General features: G+C 41.2%; 2 protein-coding genes across 11 annotated transcripts in view; one reads left to right on the top strand and one right to left on the bottom strand.

Moving 5' to 3' along the window:
- map7d3 (MAP7 domain containing 3) overlaps positions 1-8,133 on the top strand; it is a 28,397-nt gene extending 20,264 nt beyond the window's left edge. For all 10 annotated transcript variants that reach the window (XM_029441177.1, XM_029441174.1, XM_029441170.1 and 7 more), the window contains 9 exons: positions 4-131; positions 226-446; positions 2,734-2,863; positions 3,029-3,314; positions 3,673-3,726; positions 3,809-3,908; positions 4,116-4,272; positions 4,827-5,119; positions 5,216-8,133. In XM_029441177.1, the coding sequence (XP_029297037.1) occupies positions 4-131; positions 226-446; positions 2,734-2,863; positions 3,029-3,314; positions 3,673-3,726; positions 3,809-3,908; positions 4,116-4,272; positions 4,827-5,119; positions 5,216-5,223 (1,377 nt within the window). In that variant the 3' untranslated portion in view covers positions 5,224-8,133. The remainder of the gene's footprint in view (positions 1-3; positions 132-225; positions 447-2,733; positions 2,864-3,028; positions 3,315-3,672; positions 3,727-3,808; positions 3,909-4,115; positions 4,273-4,826; positions 5,120-5,215) is intronic.
- A 70-nt stretch (positions 8,134-8,203) lies between these two features.
- fhl1a (four and a half LIM domains 1a) lies at positions 8,204-24,014 on the bottom strand. The gene is made up of 6 exons (XM_029441166.1): positions 23,844-24,014; positions 12,190-12,371; positions 10,503-10,680; positions 10,098-10,267; positions 9,811-9,997; positions 8,204-8,940 (listed from the first exon to the last, which is right to left on the bottom strand). Exons 2-6 carry the CDS (start codon positions 12,343-12,345, stop codon positions 8,786-8,788), a joined length of 846 nt encoding a protein of 281 aa, XP_029297026.1. The 5' UTR covers positions 12,346-12,371; positions 23,844-24,014; the 3' UTR covers positions 8,204-8,785.
- Between the last annotated feature and the right edge of the window lie 2,057 nt (positions 24,015-26,071).

Genomic DNA, 26,071 nt, shown 5'->3' with positions numbered 1-26,071 from the left:
CAGAAAGACAAGCAGTTAACATCGCCTGGAGGGCAACGTCCCGTCTCCCCATCTACTACCCTGGGACGCAACCGTTCACCATCCCCAGCCCCCAACCCAGCCCCAAAGAGGACCCCCTCCCCAGCTTCCAAGTAAGACTACAAGTCCTCTTCAAAGCTTTAGTGATTTAAGGATGCAGCCTTTCATTTTGACTTTGTTATAAAACAACTCACTTTATTCTTCCAGGCAAAGTTCCAGGACACGCCCACCCTCACCTGGTGCAATGAAACAACGTCCCCCATCCCCCCAGCCTGCGTCAGCCAAACCGCCACCTATCCAGAAACCAGCTCTCACTCCAACAGGGCCCCCCACCCTGCGAAAGAGGGACTCCAAGTCCAAGGATCTGTGTCCTGTCCAGACTGCGTCTCCACAGTCCTCCGATTCCAGCAAGACCAAAGAGAAAGATGGTGAGCAAGTCTCAGTGAATAAGAATCCACAATGTAGAGATTTCATTGTGCTTTATAAAAATGCATATCGCTGTAGAAGGTTTTTCATATTAGTACTTAACATGTAAAACAGCTCCATACTTGACAACCATGGTCAGCTGACGTACTATAATTAGTCAGTACCAATATTTGCCAAGCCTGATATTTATTCTGGCAACCAGGATGTTTGCACTGGTGCATCGAGACATGCTGTCAACTTTAGGAAGTGACCCAGCGAGACATCTTTTCATCTTAACGCTATTACTGAAGTTCTTAGCCAAGCAGGTCCAAACCTACGTACACTCTTAAAAAAGACCAAAGTCATTTATTTGTTGACGTCTTGTTTCAGATAACTTTATATTAGAGATGCACTGATCTATCAGACGCGACCAGTCTCATATTTCCAAATGTACACAAGTGCCGTCTGATGGTCTTACCACACACACACACACATACACATCATTTCGTCGGTGTGAGTGAATAAGACATAAAAACATTTGGAACACCTGACTTAATCAGACTATTATTGTAATTCATTCCCATGGATGCTGCTCAGAGTGATCGTAGTGACCGGCTCTTCTGCCTACAGCGAGACCCCACCCTCTCCTCTTGTGTGTAGGTGGGGAGGAGGATGCCGGTCGCCGCAGGGAGTAGCAGTTAATATAATACATACACTTTTAAATTCTTGTAAATAGATACTGATTCTTAAATAGTTCTGTATAAATCAATCAATCAGTGCATCTCTACCGTGTATTATTCATACTGAAGGGAGTGCAAAAGCAAATAAAAAGAGGAAATGCAACCGCAGGAGCTTTCGGATCGAAAAGAAATTGCAGTGGAAGGGTTCTGTAAATAAAATAATTGTATTAATAAATTGTTACCTTTTTAGAAAACAAAAGAGCTCCTTTGGTAAAACAAAGCTACAGAAAAGACATGAGGATATTGCTTTAATTTAGTTTTTTAATCCCTAATGTTAGCTATCTTAGCCTCTTGCAAGTGAAGCAGCATAATTGATCTCTCTCTCTCTATCTTATCAGCTTTGCTTAACAGCACCACCTTTGACTTTGAGCAGAAAACAAATACATCCTCTGTGATCATGGCTTAGTACTGCGTCAAGGAGCAGTCACTTTGTGTTGAAGACAATAGAGATTTAATAGATAGAACTGTATTCAGAATTGTGTGTTTGTCGGTGTTTGTGTGCTTCAAACTGACGTGGCAGCAGCTCAGTTTGCACTAAATCTCAGTGGAGCACGAGACCTATTAAGTTCCAGCTGGAGTCACATCCTGTTACTGATCTGGGGCTGTTGCTGCTGCTGCCACCTCCTGGAGAGAAGTGTGCTCTGCAAGATAAAGAGCTTAGTAATGGTGTAATACTACATGCAACCGGGCAAAGATGGTTGTCCGCTGTGCGTTAGACAGGTAGATTGTTGTAGGGTTCACAGTTTACGGATGCACATTTATGTCGAGGAATGTAAATGCATAACACGTATGTTATTTGATATCATCAAATCACTTTTGACGGATGAAATAACCTGTTTTTGATACATCAACTAAATGAAATACCTGACATTGATAGAACAGTCTGATAAAACATGTGATTATCCTCATGTAACAATCCTGATCATCGCCTACTAGTGACCCTCAGGTCAGGTCGGTTGAGTCAAAAAGTAAGAAATCAGCTTTCTAAAATAGGTTATTAATTATTTACAGAATCATTGCATGCATTATCCACCTTCTCTTCCTCTGTCTCTCTATCTCAAACACGCACACACACGCACACATCATGAGCTGCGGCACTTCAGTCTTTCTGTCTTTGTCTCAGACCTCAGTCCTGACAATTGTGCTATTATTATGCATAAAGTTGCCTACCATAGACTAATACACTCAGAGGTATTAAAGGGATAAATGCTTTGATAAAAATGGAATAGCAAAAGTCTCTGACGATACATTTATCTCATCTCATGGTGTGTAGCATATTGCTCAACCCTGTGTACTGTATGTACTCTGTATTTCCCTCAGTCTTTCAAAGAGCTAAGACGATCATGTGAAAGTCACACAGCTCGGTATCAGGCGGCTTTCTTTCTGTTATGCTCCTGTCTTTCTTTGTCACGGCTGACCTCCTCCACCAGTCTGGTTTTCTCTCCACTCTGTCATCAGTCATCCTCCGATCACTGCGTCCTGTGGAGGCCTCAGGTCAGCACTACATTGAGAAACGGGTGACATAAAGTGCTTAACGTATACTTCTGTATTTTGTCTTCCCGCCTGTCAGACTCTAAAGGCTCGACAGGCACCAACTCGGCCGCCGAGGCAGCCAAGATCCTGGCGGAGAACCGCAGATTGATGCGAGAGCAGAAAGAGAAAGAGGAGCTGCTCAGGGTACAGAGGGAGGAAGAGGAGAAGTAAGATTGTTTGAATTGTTCTGTTGGTCAGCATTATTTATAGCTAATAAGATGTCTAGGCTAAAAGTAACTATACTGTGGATAATTATACTACATTTTTCTACCTTTCTTTCCAAAATAAATATGCTTTTCAATCCATTTGCTGCCGTTTCTTTACCAAACCAGGCTGAGAAAGGAAGAAGAGATGCGTTTAGCGGAAGAGGCTCGACTGATACGCGTGGAGGAGGATAAGAAGCTTGCAGTGGAGAGGAAAATTAAAGACGAGGAAGATGCTCGCTTAGCAGAGGTGGACCGGGTGAGAATGGCAGAAGAGGAGGCAGTGAAACAGGCCGAGCTGCAGAAAGAGCGCGAGGAGGCTGAGGCCAAAGCCCTGGAGGAGGCCGAGAGAGTCCGCGTGGAGAGAGACCGCATCATGCAGCAGAACCAGCAAGAACGAATGGAGAGGAAGAAGGTAACAAAAATAATCTTTTATTTATTTATTCATCATCAAGAATAGGCTTGACATAATAAGTCAGTTACATAAAACAGCAGCATCTACACACCTCGATACAGTAGGTGGTGGTATGCCAACAAACATAGAGAAGAAGAACAACATGCGCGCCTCGCTGACGAGAGCCAGACTGCGACGACGCCACACATTCACTCAGCACTGTTCCTTGTGTGTGTTGTGTTAACAATAGTCGTGTCTGTTAGGTCGGAGCTATGGAAGATTAAATCATCCGTCTTTGCTCACTACATCTTAGCCTTTCTTACCCGCACACCTGTTATGCGATATTTCAAAAGATGTACGCTCTTTCTTTTCATTTCAGAGAATTGAAGAGATAATGAAAAGAACAAGGAAGGGGGAGCAAAGTGACTTGAAGGTGAGCTCGCGTTCATTCAGCCGACAGAGAGAACACTGCACACCGAGAGTATGTTTACGAGTCGTTTGTGTCTCCTGCGTAGGGAGAAGCAGGAGATGGAGATGGAGATGACGATAAACAGGAGGATGAAGACGAGGAAGATGAGGACGACGACCAGGACCAGATAAACTATGAAACCCAGAGTGAGTGTTCTCACCCACTAGCTTTCACACTGAGGTCCAGGATGACAGAGGGCATGAAGATTTATGAGTCACTGCCTTTTTTAAATGTTGTATTTTGTCACTTGAGGATGAAGGTGTGTCTTCCCCACTTTACATAAATGGCTCGTTATTGGCTGTGTAAGTTTACATAATTCGCAACGTGACCCGATTCCTCCGTTGACATCTCAGGCCAGACGGATGACGTCGGCATGGATGAGTGTGATCTGTCCTCCGGCGAGCCGATGGCAAAACGAGAGGGTCCCCTGGGCAGCGTTAACGGGAAACCAGAGACGGACGACAAGGAGAACAACAACGGCATAAGCACTGACGAGACTCAGGCGGGGAGGTATGACGAGAGCAAAGATGATGAAACTGCTCAGAGTGGTGTTTGAACTTGTGAAGAATGGTGTCGACAGTGCATTGATTGGTTGTAATTGAGTGTGAAATCATTTCCACATTCGTTGGTTCCATCATTTCTTCTTTAGGAGGAAAGATTGGGCTCGGAGCTGAGATGGACTAACACGTCGTTGGCTTTTGCCTTCTTGTGGAATTTAAAGTATACACTAGGGCCGACACCTTCCGCTCGGTTGGTCGGTGTGCTCTTGTCTGAACAAATTCTCATTAGTCGGACAATCTCTGGTGTTACTTACTTAAGTGAAGAGCTTCTTAATCCATTAATTCCAGGGGCGGGGCGGGGCGGGGGCGGGCATGAGCGCACACGCAGTCACAACATTGTGACACTCCGGCCTTGTCTTTTATTAGACAGGATTTCGTTCTGCCATCATGCACTCACTTCTCCATCTCTCTCTCTGTGTGAAAGGACGTACTGTTATAAATCTGTCTTTCACCCTCCGAATCACTTCCCTAACCACTTTCCTCTTTCTCCCCTGCCCTCCCCAGTCCAGTCCCTAAGGGCCGCCTCGTCGAGGGCTCGGAGTTCCTGAATGAACAGGACTCCGCCAAGGTGGGGCTGGTCTCAAGTCTCAACGGTAAATCCAATCAGTGGAGCTTTGAGGAACTCATTGACCTCAACGTCCACTCCAAGACTCGGCCCCTCATCAAGGCAGAGGACTGTAACCAGGTCTTGATCAACTGTGACGGGAGCTCAGACGGGACCAGGGTAGCCTTCGAGGACAAGGGAACCCCCGTCAACACCCTGCATTCCTCTAGTCAACCCATAGAAGCCCTGTCAGGTGAGGAGTCACTGACACCTGTTGGGAGTGTTTTGCTTTCTTTGACAAAATGTTCTTTAAGATGGACCTTAACCCTTCCCTCTTGTGTCTCTGTAGATATTTGACGCTGCAGCCATCGCTGAGAAGCCTCTTACTGTTGCACTCGTAAAGTTCCTGTCCAGCTGAGCTCCTTAAAAAAAAAAAAAGAAGAAGTTCCAAACAGCTTCCTCCTCTTTCTCCTCCTCCTCTTCCAGAAGGAGGAGCACAAGGAGAAGCGGAAAGACCACCCCAAGTGCTACATTTACACCCCACATTATGAGGAAACAAATATACAAAAATGATATATATATATATATTAAAAAAATAAACATACGCTTCAGGGAAATTCCACATATTCCTTCGACATGCTCGCTTCAGGTCTCTTTCCTCTTCCTCTTGTGTTTAGTTCTCCAGATTTTTTTTTTTTTTCTATGTTGTGTCCAAATTTGATGATGTTTTTTTTAAAGAGTTTTGTCTTTGTCAGGGGTGCATTTGTTGTAATTTATTAATTTTGGCTTCTTTGTTATTGTAATTAATGTTATATGTTTAGTCTTTTTAGTTTTTTCTCTTGTTTCGAGAATATTCCAGGACACATGCATATTCTGCTGCGTGAATTGAATATCGTGACTTAAAGGAAGAAACGTTGATGCGTTCTGTTCTGTGTCGGGGGGTTCGGTGGGGATTGCATCCCAGGTTTCACATGTGATTCATCTAAATTTACTTGACCGGCTGCTTTTTGCAGGATCCAGCAATATGGCCTTACTATTTTCCCCCCATCTTTTAAGTGTGAATATACTAAATTGCTTGTGCTGAAGCTCATACCCGCACAGTTTAGTCCGTCATGTGCTTACACTTGAAAGTCACTTCTGTATTCATACTTAGAGCTCCGCCCCTCAGTCTCCCTGCTTCTTACCCCACGTGTTTCCTTCTTTGGCCACTAGAGGGCGCCCAGAGCACAACTCCCAACTGTTACATTTGAAGCTGAATAGTGTTGATTCATTCACAGCACTAAAGTGAAATCACATGTTCAGTGATGCTTCTGCAGTTTGTTCATTTAGGGCTCGTTAGGGGTTTGTTAATTTTTACATATGTATATAGAATTTATGTTTACTAACAACATCATTGTAATTATCAGAATCTTGAGTTGCATCCTGTTCTAGTCTCATCTCAACAGACTGCATCTGCACCACACAACTGCTTGAATAACCATAACGGCAACACACCATCTTAACAGGTGAAGTCTTTTAGTGTCATTTCATGGCTGCTTCTGAGCTTCTTAAGGCGGTGTGTGTTTGTTACTGAATTGAACTTGAATGTTCGGCTGAAACGACAGATTTTTAATTATCTGGTTTTAACTTGAGCTTTACCAACACATCTATATACAATTTTCCATCCATCCTCGTGTCTGTGCAGCTCATTCATCCATTACATTTATTTCCCATTTATTGAGCGTCTTTGAAAAATTCCCCAAACACCAGCTGCTACATCAGACAAAATGCATTTCAATTATTTTTTATAATATAAAATTTGGCTGTTTTTTGTTTATATATGAAAATACATTTCTACATATATTTAAGTGTTATTGTGTTGTGTGTGTGTGTGTGTGTGTGTGTATATAATCAGTATTAGGCATATGAAGCCATGTTTAGGATGAAGTGGCGTCAGGATGTGGATAACTGAAGTCTGTGTGTCTGTGCTATACGTTAGGTTTCTGCTCGACTCGTGCCCTGTGACGGGGCTGTCAGGTTAGGGCAGCCTGGAATAATTTACATAAAGCCCTCTTCCACATGAGCTCTGGAAAAAGCCAAGTGGGGACCCACTATATGTTTCTTAAAATATGGCATGTGTGTATTTGTGTACGTTTTAGCTCTTTCAGCCCCAAATCCCAAAGCCCTGATTCTGAATATCGCCTCAAAGAGACTAAATAAATTGACATTTTGACGGCCAGTCGTTACAGCCCTCAGCAACCAGTCTGACCCATGATCAGAGTCGAGGCTGTGCCTCTTTATGATGCTTTTAACGTCATCAAAACATGTTTTATATTATTTCAAAGGATGATGTAGGATAGTTATAGTATAGGCATATCAGCTCAGGTCTTATCTTTGTAGTAGGAGGCAGAAGATGACATGGGTCAGACTTGTTTTCTGTCTCTTCTGTATTGAAATCTTGAAATTCCCTATGCTTGAACAGTCCAAGCACGAGGTTTGGAGGACCTTTTATTTTTGCCTTGTTCTCTGCTGACTTAACTAAAATCTCTTTGTACATAAAGACTAGGAGCTTTAGATGTTAGCTTCGATAAATATCTCAAAGAATGTAACAAATTCCATAAACCGTCCTTCATTATTTACCGTGCATCTCAAGAGCTGCCTGCTTTTTTGGCTTTCATCCATTATTCATATAGAAAACATGAGACTCTTTGCACTCGTCACAAATTACTCGCTATGTTTAGAGAATGGTTACTGAGCAGTAGCTTTACTGTGCAGACTCGTAGGAGAGAAGAAAAGATTAAAGTCATTTTGTTCCCAGATGTTTTAGAAGTCTCGTTCGTAAAACCCACTTGCCTACACTTAAACCCCAGCCTCCCTCGCGCCCCCAAACCTTTCCACTCATGAGTAGCATCTGTTGGAGGGCTGTTGTAGCTGCTGCTTGAACAGATACTGTATCTATTCCAGGTCCTGCTGCATCTTTGAGGGCTCGAGCACAGAGCTGACGGCTCTTAGTCCTCAACGTTGTCTATAACTATAGGATAGAACCGTGCCTTAGATTGAGATTTAGTATTTTTATTGTATCACAGTTAACTAAGAAAGCTTGTCCTTACCTCGGCCTCGACAATCAGTCTACCCAACTTAGGGCGACTTTGTGAATATGAATATTTCTCTGGAAGATTTATAAACCTAACAACGCCCTGTCCACAAGTAAGATTTGTACTGTAAATATATCTAAAGTGTACTGAGATGATACAAACTGTTTAAAACAAATAAAGTCTTGCAAAAATATTCCTTTGCCATGTTTTTTTTTTTTTTTTTATATCTTGCCGTAGAGAAATAAGAGACTTCACATCACTTCCTCCTTTTTATTCTTGTTTTACATGTAACGTCACTCAAAGTCTTGAATACACGAGCAGTTTTATGTTTCAGCATCAATCTCAAAGACGTCGTTTTAACGTCGCTAAACATTTTCCAAAATACTGATCATCCGTCCGAACATAAATGTGAGTTATTAATCAAAGCCGGTATGTATGAGCAGCATTATGCATGTAAGAAAGCATATTATTCTGTCTGAAAGGTTCCAGTAAGGCACTGAAAAAGCTTTTGTCTCGTAAAGCGGCACAGAATCCTGGATTAGACTAATAGTGCACATCACAATCCCACAAAAGAAATTATTTTTGCCATGTTAGTATCCAACACTGAAACAGGTTGAAATAATGTATATGTAGATAAATGATTCAAGCTAGTGCATATTTAGTTGAAATAACCTCTATAGTCTCAACATCATAAAGAAGAAGTTTCACCAAAATTGACTAAACAGAATAACATTTCTGTCGTTTCCCATCACCAAGAAAAGCATGTTCTTTTGCCATTATCTAAATGTCAGTTTTGGTGCAATTCCCCTTTAAACAGCGCTCCTCTGCACAGCTGATTGTGCAGCTCACACCTTCTTAGCACAGTCAGGGCAGTGGATGTGATCCCCATTGATGACGAAGCGCTTGTTGGCCAGCGAGAGGCAGCACTTCTTGCAGTTGAAGCAATACTCGTGCCAGGAGAATCCCTCGTAGTTCACCACGTTGGTGCCATGGCCGAACCCTGCGGAGACGGAGAGCGAAGGACATCTGTCAGTCAGCAGTGCAAGACGGGTAACCATGCTTCACACACGGATTGATCTTAAATACTGACAAAAGTGAGTTCTTAAATCAGAAATGAATTTCTAAGGTGTTATTGGTAAGGAAGTTTGAGTTCCAGTGTGTGGACACTCCTGCGATGCTGTGATTGCTGCACTTTACTGGTATTTGAACAATTCAGAATGATAAGTATGATGGCTGGAAGAAAGATAAATGAAGGTTTAAGGTTAAATTGGGTTTCAAATACACTTTTAATTCAGTTCAGATGATCTATTAGAGTATGAAAAGAGTTCAAGGGAGCGAGGGGAAGAAATCCAATTGCTTTATTTAAGATGTCTAACACCCCCGTTTTCTAGAAACTATGTTATTTGGTACTAATTCAAGAAAAAATAGAAAAGCTCAATTTAAATCCAAGTAAAAATAAATGTATTAGTAATTTATTATTTAAAATGTTGAATTGTATGCATGCCGAAAGAGAAAGGTTACATTTGTACAAAACTCTTACAAATAAAATGAGTTGTCTCTATTTTACATGTGATTAGTACACATTACATAATATAAATCTTTTAAGAAGGCTTCTTGGAGATTATTAGGAAATTATAAAAAAAAATACAAACTCATAAAATAACATGTTATTTGACCTACTGCTCATCCTCCAAAATATGTCTTATGGCCAAATTGCATCATGGTCTATTGAGTCCGTCAGTGGATTGTAATCTTTCAGAGGCCATTATAATTGTGCAGGAAGGAAACTACAAAATGATTTTCCATTGATCCTACCATGCGTTCTGTGTAGATTCATACTAACAATAACATCTGTTCGTGCTGCCCTGACCTGTGATTGGGTTCTTGCATCCGTGGCACTTCTTGGCCACATCAGTCTTGAAGCAGTCCACGCAGTAAACATTGTTCTCGTGGGAAGTGAAGCGAGCCCCCGCCAGAGTTTTACGGCAGGTGTGGCACACAAAACACTCGGAGTGCCAGGGCTGGTCCTGGTAGCTGATCCCTCCAGAGGAGATGGGCTTAGAGGGACAGGGGAACATATCGTTCATTCTGCTGATATTATGTTGTATAGACTTGACACTATACTGTGTAGGTGATACACAAGCAGTGTTTGTATACCTGCTTGCAGTGGAAGCACTTCTTGGCAAACTTCCTGTCATGGCAGGGAGCGCAGTAGATGTCATCACCCTTGGTCAGGAAGCTCTGTGTGCGGATCGGCTGCTTGCATTCAAAGCAGGTGAAGCATTCCTCGTGCCACACCTTGTTCTTGTACTCCACGTTCTGGGAGCCTAAAACACAAAACATAAAACGCAGTGTTAGACGTTTTTTCATCCGCTCGTACCACCAGAAATATCCATGTTTTTATGGTTGCACCTTTCCCACACATATAAATATTCTAGTTGTTTTGCATGATATTTGTACACATTTCTCCAAATTGAACCTATATCTGAACCACATCTCTCATAGCAAGAAATCAATGGTTAAAATAGGTTTTTAAAAGAATCATTAGAATAGTGAACCCACCTGGCATGACCACCTTGTAGCAGGCCTGGCACCGGTTGCCATCCTCCCGGGAGCCACACTTGCCGCACATTATCTTGCCATCATCCCGGGCGTTGAACGGCTCGCTGGCCAGCGGCTTGTAGCACTTGGCACAGCGGAAACAATCCTCATGCCAGTGGCGGTTCTTATGGTGCAGCTCCTGAAACACAGAGAGGAGGCTTACGATGAGCAAAGGTTCCCATCACTACTGTCCTCATGCAGACCTCATTAACGTGGAGTTTGTTTAACCAACATGTATCCTGAAGCTCGGGCCAGAATACAGAACAAGCCCATGTGGCAGGCGTTGAACTGGAACGTGGTGAGCCATGAAGGAGTCAGGAGACTTAGATGATGGAAATGCTTTAGAAAGTATTTAAGCCTCATTAGTAGTAATGACACATGTTTTTCACACATTCAACTGCCTGTGACTGAGTGGTGAGAGTATTTTGGAAGCAGACTCCACCACCGGATGACAGACAAGCAGACAGCTTGGGAGCTCTCTGAACAGATGCACATAGATACATCATCCCTTGTTATGTGTCGAGGCCTTTTTCACTGAGGACATGTTGACATGTAGGGAAATTACATGTGTATATCAAATCAATGATCCACTTCACATTTTCTTTGATCAAAGTCTCAAGAGTTTCAAATGTTTTTTTTAATGTATAATCTCCACCGTTATTCTCTCTGACACACAAAGCATGCGTATAAGTATTTTCTCTAATGTTGTCCTTGAAATCTGTATAAATCCATTATCTGAAAAATGCATTGAAGCAAAGGTAACCTTGTGAAAAGTCCGAAAGGATGTGCTTAAGAAAAGTGACGATGAGCACATTTGTATCAATGTGGTACATTTGGTGTACCTGCTATCACCAGACATTATGCATTAATGGGTATTTTCACAAGAATTAATAATAAAAAAGTGACATTTAAAAAGTGACATTTAAAAAGTGATAATTAAAAAGACTGATGAGTGTCACGTGTTGGCATATTGTACAAATACAGTTTGGGTATAAATTAATGATTGAATAAATATCATATAAAACAGGATAAACAAACATTAACATTAAACTTCAAGTACTGTATGTGGATAAGTAAATATCTTCAATATATTATGTTAAATATATTGTCTATCCATCGTCTACCGCTTATCCGGAGTCGGGTCGCGGGGGCAGCAGCTCCAGTAAGGAACCCCAAACTTCCCTTCTCCGGGCCACATCCTCCAGCTCCGACTGGGGGATCCCGAGGTGTTCCCAGGCCAGTGAGGAGATATAATCTCTCCACCGAGTCCTGGGTCTTCCCCGGGGTCTCCTCCCAGCTGGACGTGCCTGGAACACCTCCCCAGGGAGGCGCCCAGGTGGCATCCTTACTAGATGCCACCTGATTTCAACGTAAAGGAGCAGCGGCTCTACTCCGAGTCTCTCACGGATGGCTGAGCTTCTCACCCTATCTCTAAGGGAGGCGCCACCCGTCTGAGAAAACCCATTTCGGCCGCTTGTACCCGCGATCTCGTTATTAAATATACATATATTGTATTTTTACATTTTTGTTAATGATATTTTAAATAATAAACACATCATTTGCCCAAGCAGAACAGAGTGACGTCTGTGTTCATTTTGTTTTATTGTCTTTACTTGACTCATTCTTTCTCTTTCACATGTGTTTTCACCTTGGAGTCTGCACCAATGGGGCGTCTGCACTCTGCACAGGTGTTGGCGCAGAGCTTATCGAAGCACTTGGTGCACACGTGCTTCTCGTCCTTCTTCACATATTTCTTCCCGTGCAGTTTGTCCCTGCAGTAGTAGCAGTCGAAGCGATCAGTCATGGTGGAGGTGAGATAACTCTTGTGACCTGCGGAAAAACACAAGAGACCGTCAGACTTACTCAGCTTCTGTCCTCCCTACAGGACTGGAAGTCACCAGATGGGGACAGTGTTGCCTTTTCTATCATCCTCATGAGAAAATGAATATGTTTATTTATAACGCACTTACAGTTCAACACCATATAGTTGATTAAAAGTGCTTTACAGCTCATAAAAAAAAGAACAAAAGAAATGAGGGACCAAAAATGTAATTTAATGACGGGAGAAATGATGAGCAGTAACTGAATCTGACGTCTAAATGTAAAAAACAAATCTATGCAGGAATTGGACAAAGTGAATTTTTAGGTGTTTTCATTAGTAAGACACAGGGAGATGCAGCTCTAACAGCAGCATACCAGACTGATGAGAGAAGCGCGAGTGATGTTAGCCCACAGATGGCTGTTTGCTTTCCAGCCTGCAGACGTTTTTATCAAGCTCTCACTGGAAAGCTTAGGTCGTATTTTTAGATCGTCTGGCCATTCCCTTTACCCCCAATCTACCCCGACCCACTCTCTTTTGTTTCCTGCTTTTTTTGCCAGGTCATTTCAGTGTAAACACCAAGTTGTTTCTTCATTTATCAACATTCCTGCATTCCCATCACAGGCGGAGTCCACAGGGAGCAGACTGAGTGTTTTTCTGGAACAACTGTGTGTGAGGTGGAGTGTGTGTGAATGCTTTATCAGGGAGAGCAGCTGAGCGGTGTGTGAACAAGATTTATATATCATATAAATCCGGTAAGCACAAATGGAGGAAACAATGGGAGGAATGACATTTTTTGTCCTAGTAACCATAGGAACAAGGGAAATATTTATGAAAGGGGACTGCAGCTATTTCAGTGGGATGTGGTAAACAGCCGTGCGAACGAGATGAGCCTCCCGGAGTGTGGTATGTGCTACTGGCGTGTGTGGATGGATAGATAGGAGAAGAGTTTCTATCTGCAGCTGTGCTCCACGGATAAAGACTGGACTGAGGACTGAGCCCTCACTCCGCCTACACTCAGCTCCATGTGACATTTTATAGAACTAAGGCAGGAAAAACTCATCCAGTCCAACACTGTCAAATCACACACACAATGCTCGGGTCTCATTACTGAGCCCAGCCAGCCCAGAGATCTATTTTAGACATGGACTCTCTATTTAAAGCACATTGACCTTCCAGAGGGGACAAATGGAGAGGGATGTGGAGTGATGGCTACTGGGACTATGCGGCTATTGTGGCGCCATTTGAGACACGTCCAGTAATCTTTTGTTACAAACAGTGTGACAGCTGCCCCTCTGCCAAACAGGCATGGTATGTACTGATGCTCAGCTGGGGAGGGGATTGGAGTGTACCACTGTGGTCCCTTTGGGGAGCAGGAAAGGTCAATGTGAGACCAGTTTGAGAGGTGAGTCAGAGCGGCGAGAGATGATCAAAGGCAGGGTGACCCGGAGAGTGTAGCAGCCAAATCAAAAGTTATATTATGGAAACTTTTTGTTCTCCCTTGAAAGCGGGGACTCCTGCTAAATCAGGTCATTTTGAACATAATCACATATTGCTATCGTGCTGTTATGGAGAAGGAAATAGATCACTCGGTTGCAGCAAAATAAAAAAAGAATAGAGGACAATGCAAACCCTGGAACAGCCTATTCTCCCACATGCAGCAAGAAATGAAAAACGGAAGAGAACTTTAAATATAAGATCACAGATTTCTTCCACAAGATGACGACATCATAAAACTACAACTGCTCAGTTCATTTGACTTCAAATCATCCCCCCCGTGATAAAAAAGGGATTAATAAACTTGTGAGCCCTCTACGATTAAATACTCCCTGAAGAAGAGATGTTCATTATAATGAACTGGATCTAAAAAAACAGCATCATTTGGTTTTGTTCTAAGTGGAGAAGAACTTCAACAGTTCTCCCCAATAAGAGATGGGCAAGTTTGGGATTTTAGTTTTGAAAATTGGAGCAGCTAAGTGGACCGTTGAGCCTAGATTATATTGTATTGTTAAATTGTATAGGGACAATAATAAAACACATAATTATTTAAATGTGTTAAAAACAAATTCTCCTGCTTCTCGAGGTAAATACATTTAAAATGCAAAGTTAAAATTGTACAGATTCAGATTGAATGGAAACATGCCAATAGCAGACCCGCACCAGTTTACAGATAAAACATTCAATAATATATCAAGTGTTGGCACCAGCCTTTTTTTTTTCTTCTATTTTACCTGAGTGTCTGAAAGTCATGATTCCAGTCAGGAGGGAAAAAAGCAGGAGAAGAAAAAAGTAAATACAGGAGTAGACGGTATCATCCACAGAGGGTCAAACCCAGAGAACATGGCCTCGTTAAGTTATGGGGGGCTGTATATACCCCTCTGTGACCCGAACACACCCTTGAGATCAAATTCAAATCCAACCCTAACCATAAACCCTCACTCCTTTTTAGGTTATGCATTAGAGAATAGGGCGGATGAGAGACAGTATGAGGAGATAGATTAGGTGATAGAGATTGGAATCCACTGCTGTAACATCAGAAGGAAAAAAACAAAACAGGTTTTGAATGATAGCCATGAGGGATAACAGATACTCCCACTGCCGCGACATAAAAAGTTTTCAGGACATGTACAGATGACATGCTGGATCACCTAACATAACTTCAAGGGATGACTCACAGCAGGAGTGAGTTGATATTGACTGAGCTGAGGAGACACAAAGCGTTGTGTTATATAAATATATCCTCTTATATCTGTATACACAGTGTATATATACTGTATACATACAGTATGATAATGTGCTATGCTCAAAACTTAACTGTAAAGTGAGCCAGAGCAGAATATTTGAGAATGGGAGAAAAAAACTATTACTGTGAGTGATGAATTTTTCTCTCTGTTATCTTTTTGTGATTCTTATTCCAAAAGAGAATATTTGTTTTAAAGCTGCAGGAAACACCAAGTGCATTCCTGATGGAAAAGCAGAAAGACTTCATGAATCCTCTCCTCTCGCTCTCAAAAATGAATTCTCTCACAGTGAAAGAATGTGAATTACTTTTCAGACTGACAACAGCTATATGTTATTATAATTAACACGTTTTAAGCCGTAAGTTTAAAGATTCCTAAGTCAATATTATATACTAATAATAAGAATGCAAACCAGCCACTGCAGAGGCATTTTTCTTTTAATGCATGTAATGAACTATTTTGCCACTTGGGCAGCATAAACAAGTGCAACTAGTAAACAACTTGATAGCAAATGTACGCATCCAGCAGATACAAAGCAAAGTAAGCATTCATTTAAAGTTGTGTTTCTGGTCATCTGAAGGGTGTAAGTCCAATATTCCCTCTCCCTCCAGCTCTGGAGGGGAATATCTGCCTCTTTAGCTGCTAAATGCTCCGCTATGTTCACCAGCTCGTCTCTAACGTGGTCCGTCTGCTGCTTGGTGCTGAGCAGGCAGTGTACAGTTAGTCTTTGGAGATTTGCAGTGTAAGAGTGAACCAACACTGTAAAGTTGTGGGCTGGAATACCAAAACAACGAGCTGAAAGAAGCTAAAAAAGTTCCCTGCGGGGAACTATCAAGATCCTCTGCAGTTCGCATACCAGGCGAAGGTGGGCGTGGATGACTCCATCCTCTGTTATACAGGGCTTACTCTCATCTGGACAAGGGGAGTGGCGCGGTGAGAATTATGATCTTTGATTTCTCTAGCGCCTTTAACACCATCCAGCCCCTACTCCTGAGAGATAAGCTAACAGAGATGAGGGTGGACTCACATCTGGTGAGATGGATCACAGGACTACCTCACAGAGAGACCACAGTATGTCAGGCTGAAAGGCTTGCACGTCCGACACTGTGGTCAGCAGCACTGGAGCGCCACAGGGGACGGTACTCTCCCCTGTCTTGTTCACCATCTACACCTCTGACTTCCAGCACAACTCTGAGCTCTGCCACATGCAGAAATACTCAGATGACACTGTGATCGTTGGCTGTGTCAGGAATGGACAAGAGGGGGAGTACAGGAGCCTGGTGGAGGACTTTGTGAGGTGGGCCAAGTCGAACCATCTGCAGCTGAACACCTCCAAGACCAAGGAGATGGTGGTGGATTTCCGAAGGATTAGGCCACACCTGCAACCTGTGTCCATCGAGGGGGTCAACGTAGAGGTGGTCAGGTCCTACAAATATCTGGGCCTGCAGCTGGACGATAAGCTGGACTGGACTGCAAACATGGACACTCTTCATAAGAAAGGGCAGAGTCGTATGTACTTCCTGAGAAGGCTGGGGTCCTTCAAAATCTGCAAGATGGGTAATTGTTTAATTGTGTAAATGTTTTAAGCTACTGGATGCCTGAATTTCCCTCGGGATAAATAAAGTATCTATCTATCTAACTGGGTAATAATTATCTGATTATATACGGATTATAACTACTTTAAATACTCTTTAATATTACCATTTCTATTACTTACAACCAAATATCATAATGAAAGCCATCACGACCAGCATCATCTATTCTGCAATGGAGCAGATGCTCCACAGATGGCACTTCACTCTGATTGGTTTGGGCCTTTAGAGTCAGACGAGCTTAAATACAAAAATATTGGATCGTAATGGGAATGAGAGGAGACTGCAAGCATCAAGAGACCTCAGACAAATTAGTAAGACTCAGACCTCAGTTGGGAGACACAATACTTTCCTTTTAAAAACGTATCTCTTAACTCGATTAAATAAACTTCTTCATATGTCAGACTCAAAACAAATCAATGCAGTCATCTTGTGTGTGTTTGTGTGCTTGGCTGTATAAAGGGCATCTGGTTGTGATTACGTTATATTTGGTCCATTACCATGGAGCACAGCATTGTGTTTGTCCTTTTTATAATCTGTCACCCAATTAAACCCACAAAGACTAATTAATGAGCAGGTCGGCGCCAAGACTCCCGGCGTACAAGGACTTCAGTAGTCGATTCGCTCTGTTACATCAGGACATCTGTTGTTTCTTTACACTCCTGTTAACATTTAGATTGTTCTTGTTTCGAATGTTTTAATCCCTGACCAGACACTTTGTCTCTCAGTCTCGTCATGACACATTTCTCTCTGACTCCTTCACTTATGTGTGGATTTTGACAGTCAGAGGTGGGGCAAAATACTCAAATGGAATAATGTTTGTAGTGATGGTAAGCACAAAAATGATGAGGAGGATAACCAGGAAAAATATTGTGTCTACATTGTACCAATAAATATTACTGGGCAACAGCATTCATCCGATAAATAAACAGTGCATAAGGCAGAACAAAGAGCTCAAAGCATTTAAACTGTCATCATTCTGTTGTTAACAATTCATTGTCATTCCATTTAGCAAAGTGCTACAGGAACCAATGGAAACACAATTAGCAGTAGCATTAGCATTGTCTAAACAAAGGCAGGTTGAACGTTTTTGAATGTGCATGGTGAAAACATTGTGTGCACAGTAATATATATATATATATATATATATATATATATATATATATATATATATATATATATATCTCAGGTTTACCACAACCAACGCTTTCAGTACACTACGAAAGATACTGTAACAGACTAGAGTAGCCTAACAAGTTCGGATTCCCGGCCACACCAACACAGCGAGAATGACACCAAGAAACGTATAAAATTATTTACTTTTATTGCAACATTACTTTAAAACACCTCGTTAATAAATAATTAAAATAATGTTCAATGTGTCAGGCAATAGTTTAGGCAAATGGTTTAAAAATAGCAAAAGTCCAGTCCAGTTGATATAGCACAACCGCTCCGCGTTTTCCCTTGCGTCAGGGAAAGGGTGTGCTCCAGCGGGACTGCGTGGAGCAAGAGGGATCCGATCCAGTCCGATCTGCAGGGAGGCATGGCAGCAACTGTCCTGGGAAACATCCTCCCGTCAGTGTGCGGCGAGGAGCAAAAGGGATCCGATCCGGTCCAATCTACGGGGAGGCAAGGCAGCAACTGTCCTGGGAAACATCCTCCAAGGTCTGGTTTACCAGACGAGGAGGAGCTGAGGAGGATCAGTGCGTGGCGAGGGAAACATCCTGTAAGGGCTGGTTCACCAGACGAGGAGGAGCTGAGGAGGATCAGTGCGCGGCGAGGAGCAAAAGGGATCTGATCCGGTCCGATCTGCGGGGAGGCAAGGCAGCAACTGTCTTGGGAAACATCCTTCAAGGTCTGGTTCACCAGACGAGGAGGAGCTGAGGAGGATCAGTGCGCGGCGAAGGAAACATCCTGTAAGGTCTACATCTTGTAAGAGTCTACATCCTTCCAGGTCTGGTTCAGCAGGTAATCTGGCGTATTTATAGGAGAGTGGAGTCGGCAACTGGTGAATGAGATCGCTGATTTTAGATGGGTTCAGGTGTGTCAATTAGCAACGCGTCTGTGTGTCTTTGTTATGACAGTTCGTGGAAAAGTTAAAGGAAGCATGTAAATATTTATACACAACAAGAGTTCATCGCCATGATAGCGCACAACAACATTAAAATCACAACAATATATATAACATGCAACAGTCATAAAAATGGTTAACCATACATCACACTGTCTTAAAAGATGGCTTTATGACAATACTCTTATATTATACTTTATGCACACAATAGTCCGTGCTCGAATGGCAAGTAGACTATGTCATTTGGGAGAGGAGGGAACGTGAGGTGACACATATTACTATACCAAATTGGCAGTATAAATAACATGAATATTAACCATCAAAGTTGGGCAATTTGTCATTGCACAATTACTTTAGCCTTTTAATTACTTTAGACTTTTAACCAAGATTTTGCCAAAAGAATCTGGACTCACGGAGACGTCTATGTTTTATACGTTAAAAGGTCAATAAAGAGGTTGACGCTGTAAACGTAAATACAAGAGTCAATAAAGAGTTTGACAAAGACTACCAGGAATGGGTAGCAAAGGGAGTAAACCAGTTGAAGGGCCACAGGGGCCCATTGTTGATCTCATGTTTTCAAAATATGGCCCTGATAGTTTAAAACATTTACAAGAATGGTTTGCCAATGTTATTTTATCTATTGTATCTGCTATTTTAGACTATTTTAATTCTGCTATTTCTATAATGGTACTTCAGACTCATTTACATCTACACTGTGATTATTGTACTGTAAATGCTCTTATTCTGTCTAATCTTGTACTATGTTGTTATGTGTTATGTTTTTGCTGTGAAGCACTTTGGGCTGCAATTCTTGTATGAAAGGTGCTATACAAATAAAGCTTATTAATATTATTATTATTATTATTATTACTATTATTGTAGCACAGCTGTCATGGTCTGTCTTGGTCAAGCTCTTTCATGCTGCATTCAATTGCCATTTTCTTAATCTGAAAAAACACATTTCCTGCCTTTACTTTTAAAATAACACCAAAAGTGCAATGTTGGAAAAAAGCCACATTTTCACTTAAGAATATGTATTACATGCTTGTCAGACTTTCTATTGTAACTAACTTTTGTTTAAAAACAAGTTGTTAAATGAGCTTTAAGGAGGTACAGGACATGTTTGTTTATCCATTTACTTCCTGTTTTGAGTTTCGGACATTGTTAATATAAAGTCCATCTGGTTTCACACAGTCTGCTGCATATTCTCAGTCTCATCTGGTGACGGTGTTAACTCCACCCTGTAACTTCTGTCCTGATGGACAATACGACTGGATTGCAGTGCCCACTTCCCCACCTGCCACCTACAAAGCCCTGCTTTTAATAGAGCAGAAATAATTGCTGATCTGGAACAATAAACAACTATAAATATATTCTTTCCAAATAATAATCCTAGTTATTTTTCCACTAATGGAAACAGACTGTATGTGCTCTCTCACATACAATCAGATGCAAAGCATGTCATGATAGAGTTCTTTGGAAGGTGTTGCCTCTTGTCTGCAAGCCCATCACCTCTCCAAGTGTTAGATTTGTGGTTTGCTGGCACAGAGAAACAGGAAATCTGGCCTGTACTTCCTGAACAAATAGCAACAAATTGCTCAGTGTGTTGGGAACACGCGCCCACACTCTCCCCACTGTTACCAACGGCAACGAAAGTATTGTATATGTGTCTGAGAGCTAATCTCTCAAAATGACCTTTCGCTCCTGGACATCCATGTGTCTCAGTCATCCTCCAAATCTGGTTAGAGGGCAGACAGAGCAGTGACAGACTGAGCCACACTATCTATGTCAGGGGCACAGTGACTCACCGTGCATACACACACACACACACACACACACACACACACACACACACACACACACACACACACACAGACAGGACAGACACATGCTCTTGTTTTTCACAAACAGCGCTGTATTACACACGGACATAAGGTCAGTGAGTGACAGAAGAAAGCAGGGTGTGGCTGCAAAACCCAGACACATTGAGGTCAAATATGTGTGGACAAAAGGCCAAGAGTGGAGCTCTATCAAAACAGAACACTCCGGTCCAACAGATATGATTCTGAGTGTTGCTAACAAAAACAAAAACACACACACAAACACGCACACACACACACACACACACACACACACACACACACACACACACACACACACACACACACACACACACACACACGCAGGCATACAACCACTTTCAGATAAAGCTTTCACTGTATGCCAGCAAACACTTCAGCTCTTTTTAGTCTCACATGACTCGAGCCTCTGAACACAGAAAAGGTCAGTCCCTTTTGTTGATGTGAGGAGCAATATTGTTCAGGGAAGAAGTACTCGTGTGCTTCACTATAGCTTCAATATGTGAGTAAAGATACACATCAAACGTCACAAAACATAAATTCTTAATGCACAGTGCATGTTAGTTTCGGTAACATCTGAGGTTGTTTGCATCACTCTTACACTTTTTAGCTTCAGCTTGTAAATGGTCAAAACACAGAAAGACAGGTTTTTTATCCTCCCACTGACAGACATCAGTAGTTCAAAGCAACTTAGCAAATTCACTCAAGTTCTGCAATCAACTTAATTTAAGGGTAGTATTTTAATGTTGGCTATACTTTATACTTCTATTTCAAAGGGAAATATTGTAATTTTGTTCTCTATTTCAGTGATCTAACAGCTATATTTACTAGATACTTTGCAGAATAATTGTCTACACAAAACATATGATGACTATGGATTTGGACTATGACTTTTGTTATGACATGTTATACTATGACTTTTGTTATGACATGTTATATTATGACTTTTTATGACTTCTTAATGACTTCTTTTTAACTTTGTTATGACTTTTTAATACCATAATATAATTTATTATCACCTTTTTACTACATATTACTTTTTTATGACATACTATACTATAACCTTTTTTTACTATTATATACTACTTTTAAGGACATTTCTTATGACAATTTTATGAGATATAATACTATGACTTTTACGACATGGTTAATGACATATTATATTATGTCATAGTATATGACTTTTTAATAAATCAATAATAATAGGCTACAATTATAAACTACTCTGGACCAGTTTGCAAAAAGAGGACTTTTACTTTTGATACTTAAAGTAACATTTTCTGCCATTATCTATTAACTATACTATTAACTATGAATGCAGGTCTACAGTAACATAGTAAACTTGAACTGTGTTATTGGTACTTTTCGTTACGTAAAGGATCTAATTTCTTCTTTCACCACTGCATGAAATCATAAACACACTGGCTCCTTCTGGATCTTACTCTCTGCTCTTTTCTATCTCCCTTTCTTCCTCTTTCATGTATAAAGTAGGCTAATCATGTGCAATTCAGCTGAGGCTTTTCTCTGAGCTGAAGAGAGAGGAAAAGGGAGATGAAAAGCAGTGCAAGACGAGCAGTTCGACATCCACAAGAGAGAATATTGCATCCACTCAGCTCGCTCAGCCCACACAGACAAACAAGCAGCATTGCCTATTTAGGAGTATTGCACCGGGCCGGTGTGAGCAAAGTGTTCCATCAACTCGGTCATCTACGCTCAGACACACCCTCTCTCTTTCTCTCTGTCTCTCTGCTCCATTTGCAAGAATAAAAGACACAATAAACTGTCCTTTCAACAAAAGCATGTCTCTGCCTGAATCAACTGCAGGCACCAAAGCTCCCAGTCGCCTTCGTGTGGCAAATGTCCCTCTGCTGGCCTGATGGAGAGGGGACCTCACATGCACTGACATACTACAGCTCCAGAGAACACTGACACTAAATATACACTAAATATGAATGAATCATTTATACATGCGCTGTTGGATTTGTACACTGATTTTGTGCTGATTTTACATCAAACATTTCAAATGAAAAGATTTCTACATCTGGCAGTCTTAAAAGTGATTTTTAAATTGCTGGGAAAATAGCAAGCCCTGGAGAAAGAGCAGTCGAAAGTGGGTTAATTTATTGCTCATTGAAGTTCAAAGTTTTTATGGCTTTTGAAGGATAGTGAAGTCATACTTAAGCCACAAGGAGGTCCAGTGTGCCAGAGAAAGGACCGTAATCTCCAGGTCTCATTAATGACATCATGCATTTGGTTTGGCAGCCGCCCAAACCAGGAAGGGAGGAGACGGTAAGCTGATGTATGTTTCAACAGTTTAAAGATACAAATGGTGCCTTTGGGCACTGCTGTTCATTATACAGCAGTACAATAACAATATCACAACACTCAATTTCATCCACAAGGTCAGTAGATCTGATGCTTCTACTAGTACCTGTTTGTGCTAGAGTACATTATTATCATATATAAATCATACATTACAGTAGGCTATGTATGAGGGAGAAGAGATGGAAGTTCAGAGCCTTTAATTAACTACTACTAATACTTAATTACATGTAAATGTTAAACATTCAAAACCTCTATCTAATCTACATTATTGGACCATTATTAGTGATGCACTATCATGTAAGCAGTACTTTAATGTTGAAGCTTCATGGCTTTAGATGCTATTTTTACCTGCTTTAAATACTTTTGGTTGTTACAGTGCATCATATTTTATTCATAGTTTTGTTTTAAGTAAAGCTGTTAAAAGAGTAAAAAGAGAAACATTCCCCTCTGAAATGTAGTGAAGTATAAGTATACATTTGCATCAAAAGAAAATGCCTCAAAACTTTTCGCTACCTTTGGTTATTAACAACATCGTTTTTCACTTTCAAAGGAAACCGCTGAGAATAGGACTCGCTGACACAGATAAAAGGTTTATACCTAAAATAAAGAGCTCAAAAGTTAACTTGTCAAGTGGATTTAAATATATGTGTGGCACTTTTCCAGTCAGGACCCTTCGTCCGTTACTGAGGATGTAACTGACTCCAATTAAGTCGGAAATCTCCACCCGATGAGATAAAAGCAGCAATTACGCATTTGACATAACTGTACCTAAATGAACCAAATAACCACCTGGTGATAAACTTCCCCTATCTGCATGTTTAACATCCCCTGAAGTGAAGTGAGCAGCTGCCTGTTGCTTCTTGAGTGAAACGCAGCCGTGGGTTTCTGGACTCACCTTTCCAAAGCGAACAGATGAGCGTCTTTCACTCCACACCAGCAGCGTGTCCGGTGGCTTTAGCCGAGAGGTACAATCTGCGGAGGCAACGCAGCTTTAAAAGAAAGAGGCAGCGGAGGAAAAAAAAACAGAAAACTTCAGGACATGAGCCAAACCTCTGTTAGTTCTCATAAACAATGACCTCAACCAGGAATTTACAAGATCTCTTAGTGGAGCTCTCATTGGCCCTGCGCTCGAAGCAAAACGGGATCATGAAAAACATTAAGTCATAACTTTTCTGCATCAACGAGCACGGAGACTTAACAGTGGTCTGTCTGTGCTAGAGGCAGGCTTCTCCATTTATTATATTTATCATCCTTACACTATTTGAACATTTCCACGGTTTACAAAAGAGGGTCTGACTTGTTAAGTTGACACACTTTTGTCCTTCTTCTGCATTGGCCTCACTCCTCTCCTTCTTTGGTAATGACTAGAGGAATTAAGATGACTCAGTCTTACCCCCAAAGTAAATACATTCAGCCTGTAAACTTAACCCTCAAAGTTAATCCATAGCAATTACAAATGGATGATGAAATGCCCAAAAGGTGTCTCCTCTTATATAACACAGATGTCAGCTTTTATATCAACTGTGTCATTGAAACTAAACAGCTCTTAGAGCTACATCCAAGTATCCATGCACAGAGATAAACATCTGACGCTAAGGTGAGAGGGAGGATGTGTGTGTCTGTACACTCAGGATGAGGTTATGAAGGGAGGGTTTTAAGGTCATGTCTGTTGTGTTTAAGGGTGAGCGGGCCAAAGCATGGCTTCTTATGAACTGTAACAATAAATACGTCCTCTTCTTATATTCTTGTAATCCATTACTGACTGTAATGACACCATTTCCCTGTTGGTGTATTTAACAAACACCATAAAGACCTTAGAATTGCTTAGATAAAGGTTGATAGTGTTTGGTCTTTGAGGGTCCTTCTGTAGATGTTTTACTGTGTGCATTTTCAAGAGTACAGGCAGGTTATTATTTCATTAAAAAGGAGCATTTCCCTAAACAAACAATAATCCAGTATTTAATGGATGAATTCAAACGCAACAGAAGTTGCGCAGGAGAAACCTTCATCTGGTTTGTTGTCGTAGAAGAGTGTCATTTTCTTTCTTATAACAAGTAAGACTGTTTGCTTGATTTAATACCATTATACAATTTACAAATATGAGTTTGTACTTGGTGGAATAATCACTGAGTGATTTGTCTCGATCAACAACATAAACAATTGTGTGGGAATGAGATTTAAAGAGACGGTGCAGCTGAGACGTCTATTATCTACACAAGCCAAAGAGCTAAGTGGCCCTTTAAAACGACTATTCCCTCCCTGGACTGTAACTCCACTAGACAGACATTCTTGAGCAGACTGGAGGGAGTTGTGCCCATATAAGGAACATGTTACCTGATATCTGCCACAAATCGAGCCCCATGGGAGAACAAAATGCCATCAGTCTTGGCTGTAAAGGTTGCGGCTTTCATATTAACGCCACTCCGCCTCTTTATCTTGGATGGACGAGTCAAATTCTTCATATACATATTTGTGGGTGACAGAAAAAACTACTATGATTTTTAAGCTTGGTGAGTGTCAAATTGGGAGAATAAGATGCAGTTATTAGAGCAAGGTATCTATTTCATATTAGAATTAAACCTTTTTTAAATGACTTTATTCAATAAATACAGCACGAGAAGGAGTCATTTAGCCGTCACATCACTCACTAGAGAAGGTCTGACACATCCAGAGTCAAACGTCTTATCCCAGAGTAAACCTACAACAAGGAATAATAATAATCCATGTTTATTTTTCATAATTCACTGGAATGGATTCCCAACCTTTTAAACATACTTTAAAATGAAACCGTGTCTATCTGTGATCCATCGTAACAACGTGCATATGCCATAAAAGTTCATCCAAAACTTTAATTGAACTTTTAGAGGCTTGAGGAGATAAAACTCCACAGAGTAAAATAAAAATAAAAATGTTTTAAAGAGAAGAAATATTTTATGTTTTGTCCTTTCCCGTTTATGGCTTTGAGCCCAAGACACATTTGTCTGCTGGACAATAACAAATCTCTTATCTCTAAAGTTTTAAAGTCTAAACTTGACTTTTCCCACTGGTATATTTGACCATCTTTAATAGCTTGTAGACTCGGGCTACCTGCCACATTTCAAAGCTATGAAGATTATAAACCTT

Source organism: Cottoperca gobio, chromosome 10 (assembly GCF_900634415.1).
Source record: "Cottoperca gobio chromosome 10, fCotGob3.1, whole genome shotgun sequence".
Classification (NCBI taxonomy): Eukaryota; Metazoa; Chordata; class Actinopteri; order Perciformes; family Bovichtidae; genus Cottoperca; species Cottoperca gobio.
The sequence above is the reverse complement of the archived record's forward strand: the minus strand, read 5'-3'. Positions and strand labels throughout refer to the sequence as shown.

Excerpts from the sequence above, each read along its gene's own strand:
- fhl1a (XM_029441166.1), bottom strand. The coding sequence starts at position 12,345 with ATGACTGATCGCTTCGACTGCTACTACTGCAGGGACAAACTGCACGGG. Across the intron at positions 9,998-10,097 it reads AGTGCTTCCACTGCAAGCAG|CCCATCTCCTCTGGAGGGAT; the intron begins GTATACAAACAC and ends TGTCCCTCTAAG. Across the intron at positions 8,941-9,810 it reads ATGCAAGAACCCAATCACAG|GGTTCGGCCATGGCACCAAC; the intron begins GTCAGGGCAGCA and ends CCGTCTCCGCAG.